Genomic DNA, 2,888 nt, shown 5'->3' with positions numbered 1-2,888 from the left:
AAGAGACTATAAGTGCCTGGCGTTAAGCTTTTGATTTCCGAGGCATCCAGTTCAAAGACAACCATAATGAGTAAACACAGTATCAGGTGTGGGACACAATTCCAGATAAATCCTCAGGCTGCCCCAGCCATGAAGTACCTCTTCAGAAAGCCCTGGGTAATCTTGATACCAACGCACAAGAGACCCTGATTTTCCCTTCAGCATCCACATTCTAATCATATAAAAATCTCCAATATAATGTGAACCACAAACCCCTAACCACTCTGCCCATGGTCCCTGATAAAGGTTGATCCCTCAACGGCATTCTCTCTCTCTCTACCTCTCAATGCCTCTCTATACCCACCCTGAGACGTCCCTGAATGGCCTTTGGGCATCCCATGTGCACTCCAGACCTGTGAGTAATAAACCTGGTGTAGCTAGAGTTCTCTGATGGGTGTTGCTGAGGTGTGTCATGCAATCACAGTAAGAACCCAAGGGCAGGAGCAGCCACAGCAGAGGCTCTGGTGAGGGAACCATCTGTGGGAATGTCCACAAGCACACATATACAGGAGTGTGCCCAGGCTTTCTTAGCCTGAGTATCCATGTAAGTAGCCTGAGACATAAACAGAACAATGATAGAGTCCACATTAACAGTAACAGTAGTGAAGGTAGTGATGGAAAAAGATCGACAAACTCTTGAAAACTGAGGTTTTGTATCTCCTCTAAATAAAGTCATGTGAAAGGCTTAGTGGCCAAATGGAGTTTTTTTCCATATGAAGAATACAACCCATGATTATTCTTTTGGGAAATACAGGGAAAATTTACATGGCATGAGATAATTCATTTGAAATGAAATTAGTTTTAAGAAATCCAACGTGTCTCAGGTAAGATACAGAAATTTCTAGGCATTTGTGATCCAAAGGAAAACATCAGAATGGATGAAATAGATCAAAGGGGAAACTATCTGTATATGAATCAGACAAGGCAGAAGTTTAATAACATGAATGACTTAAATGTATGGAGAAGTTGAATTCAAACAGATGGAAATTCCAGGAAATGAGTAGTAGGAACAGATTCTACTTCCACAATGTAATCATAGAATGGCAGTTCCTGGCTCTGAGGCTGTGAGCCCTGCAATCATGGGCACTTCTTCAGCCCTGATGATTGGCCCTTATATCACTGGAACCCCAGTAATTCTTCTCAGAGCCCTCTTTTTTTTTTTTTTTTTTTTTTTTTTTTTTTTTAATTTTTTTTATTTATTTATGATAGGCACACAGTGAGAGAGAGAGAGGCAGAGACACAGGCAGAGGGAGAAGCAGGCTCCATGCACCGGGAGCCCGACGTGGGACTCGATCCCGGGTCTCCAGGATCGCGCCCCGGGCCAAAGGCAGGCGCCAAACCGCTGCGCCACCCAGGGATCCCCTCAGAGCCCTCTTTATGTCTCTGTTCCTTAGGCTGTAGATGAAGGGATTCAGCATGGGTGTGACCACCGTGTACATCACCGAGGCTACTGCACTTTTGTAAGAGCTGTGATTAGCAGCAGAACTCAGGTACACTCCTAGGCTTGTACCATAAAATAAGGAGACAACTGAGAGGTGAGATGCACAGGTGGAAAATGCTTTATATTTGCCCTGAGCTGCTGAGATCCTAAGTATTGAGGAAACTATCTTAGAGTAAGAGTATATGATACCAGTCAGGGGAGCCCCACCCAGCAGCACGGCTGCAAAATATATCACTATGTTATTTAAAAAGGTGTCAGAACAGGCATGCCCAACCACCTGATTGAGTTCACAGAAAAAATGGGGGATTTCCACCTCTGCACAGAAGGACAGCCGCAACACCATTAAGCTCTGTAATAAGGAATTCAGGGTACTCATGATCCACGACACCAGAACCAGCAGTCCACAGAGCCACGGATCCATGATGACTGTATAGCGCAAGGGGTGACAGATAGCCAAAAAACGGTCATAGGCCATCACAGCCAGGAGAAAGTCATCCCAGTCTGCAAAAAGTAGAAAAAAGTATATCTGTGTGATGCAGCCTGCATAGGTGATGACTTTGCCCTGAGTCTGTATGTTCAGCAGCATCTTCGGGACAGTGGTGGAGGTGAAACAGATGTCTACAAAGGACAGGTTGGCGAGGAAGAAGTACATGGGGGTGTGGAGGTGGGGGTCTGACCTGACAGCCAGAATGATGAGCAGGTTTCCAAAGACAGTGATCAGGTACATGGAGAGGAACATCCCAAATAGGAGGGGCTGTAGTTCTGGTTCCTCTGATAATCCCAGAAGAAGAAACTCTGAAATTCCTGTATCATTGTCTGCTTCCATGTGGTAGAGGGGACTACAGGGAAAGAAAAAAATAACAATAATTTTTCATTTTTAAGTTTTTATTTTAAGTTGAATTTGTTAAGCTACAGTGTAATATTTTTTTCAGGTGGACAATATAATGATTCAATACTTCCATACAACACCTGGTGGTCATCACAAGTGCCCTCCATCATCCGCATCATCTATTTGACCCATCTTCCCACCACATCCTCTCTGGCAACAGGCAGTATGTTCTCTGTAGTTAAGAGTCTGTTTCTTGTTTCTCTCTCTCTCTCTCTCTTTTACCTATGGACTTTGTTTTGTTTCTTAAATTCCACATATGAGTGAAATCATATGGCATTTGTCTTTTTCTGACTGACTTATTTTGCTTAGCATAATCTCTCTAGCTCTATCCATGTAGTTGCAAATGGCATGATTTCATTTTATTTTCTGAGTAACATTCCGCTGTATGTATGTGTGCATATACATCTCTATATATATGTAGGTGTATATATATGTCACACCTTGTTCATCCATTCGTCTATCGTTGGATACTTGGGCTGTTTCCATAGTTTGGATATTGTAAATAATGCTGCTAATAAG

At 43.1% G+C, this 2,888-nt stretch overlaps 1 protein-coding gene across 1 annotated transcript; it reads right to left on the bottom strand.

The window, feature by feature from the left end:
- Nucleotides 1-457: 457 nt before the first annotated feature.
- Nucleotides 458-2,306, bottom strand: LOC112666872 (olfactory receptor 7A17-like). The gene is made up of 2 exons (XM_049098215.1): nucleotides 1,391-2,306; nucleotides 458-516 (listed from the first exon to the last, which is right to left on the bottom strand). Exons 1-2 carry the CDS (start codon nucleotides 2,304-2,306, stop codon nucleotides 458-460), a joined length of 975 nt encoding a protein of 324 aa, XP_048954172.1.
- Between the last annotated feature and the right edge of the window lie 582 nt (nucleotides 2,307-2,888).

The sequence above is a fragment of the Canis lupus genome, chromosome 20, assembly GCF_003254725.2.
Source record: "Canis lupus dingo isolate Sandy chromosome 20, ASM325472v2, whole genome shotgun sequence".
In the NCBI taxonomy this organism is placed as follows: domain Eukaryota; kingdom Metazoa; phylum Chordata; class Mammalia; order Carnivora; family Canidae; genus Canis; species Canis lupus.
This window is presented reverse-complemented; position numbering and strand designations above follow the sequence as displayed.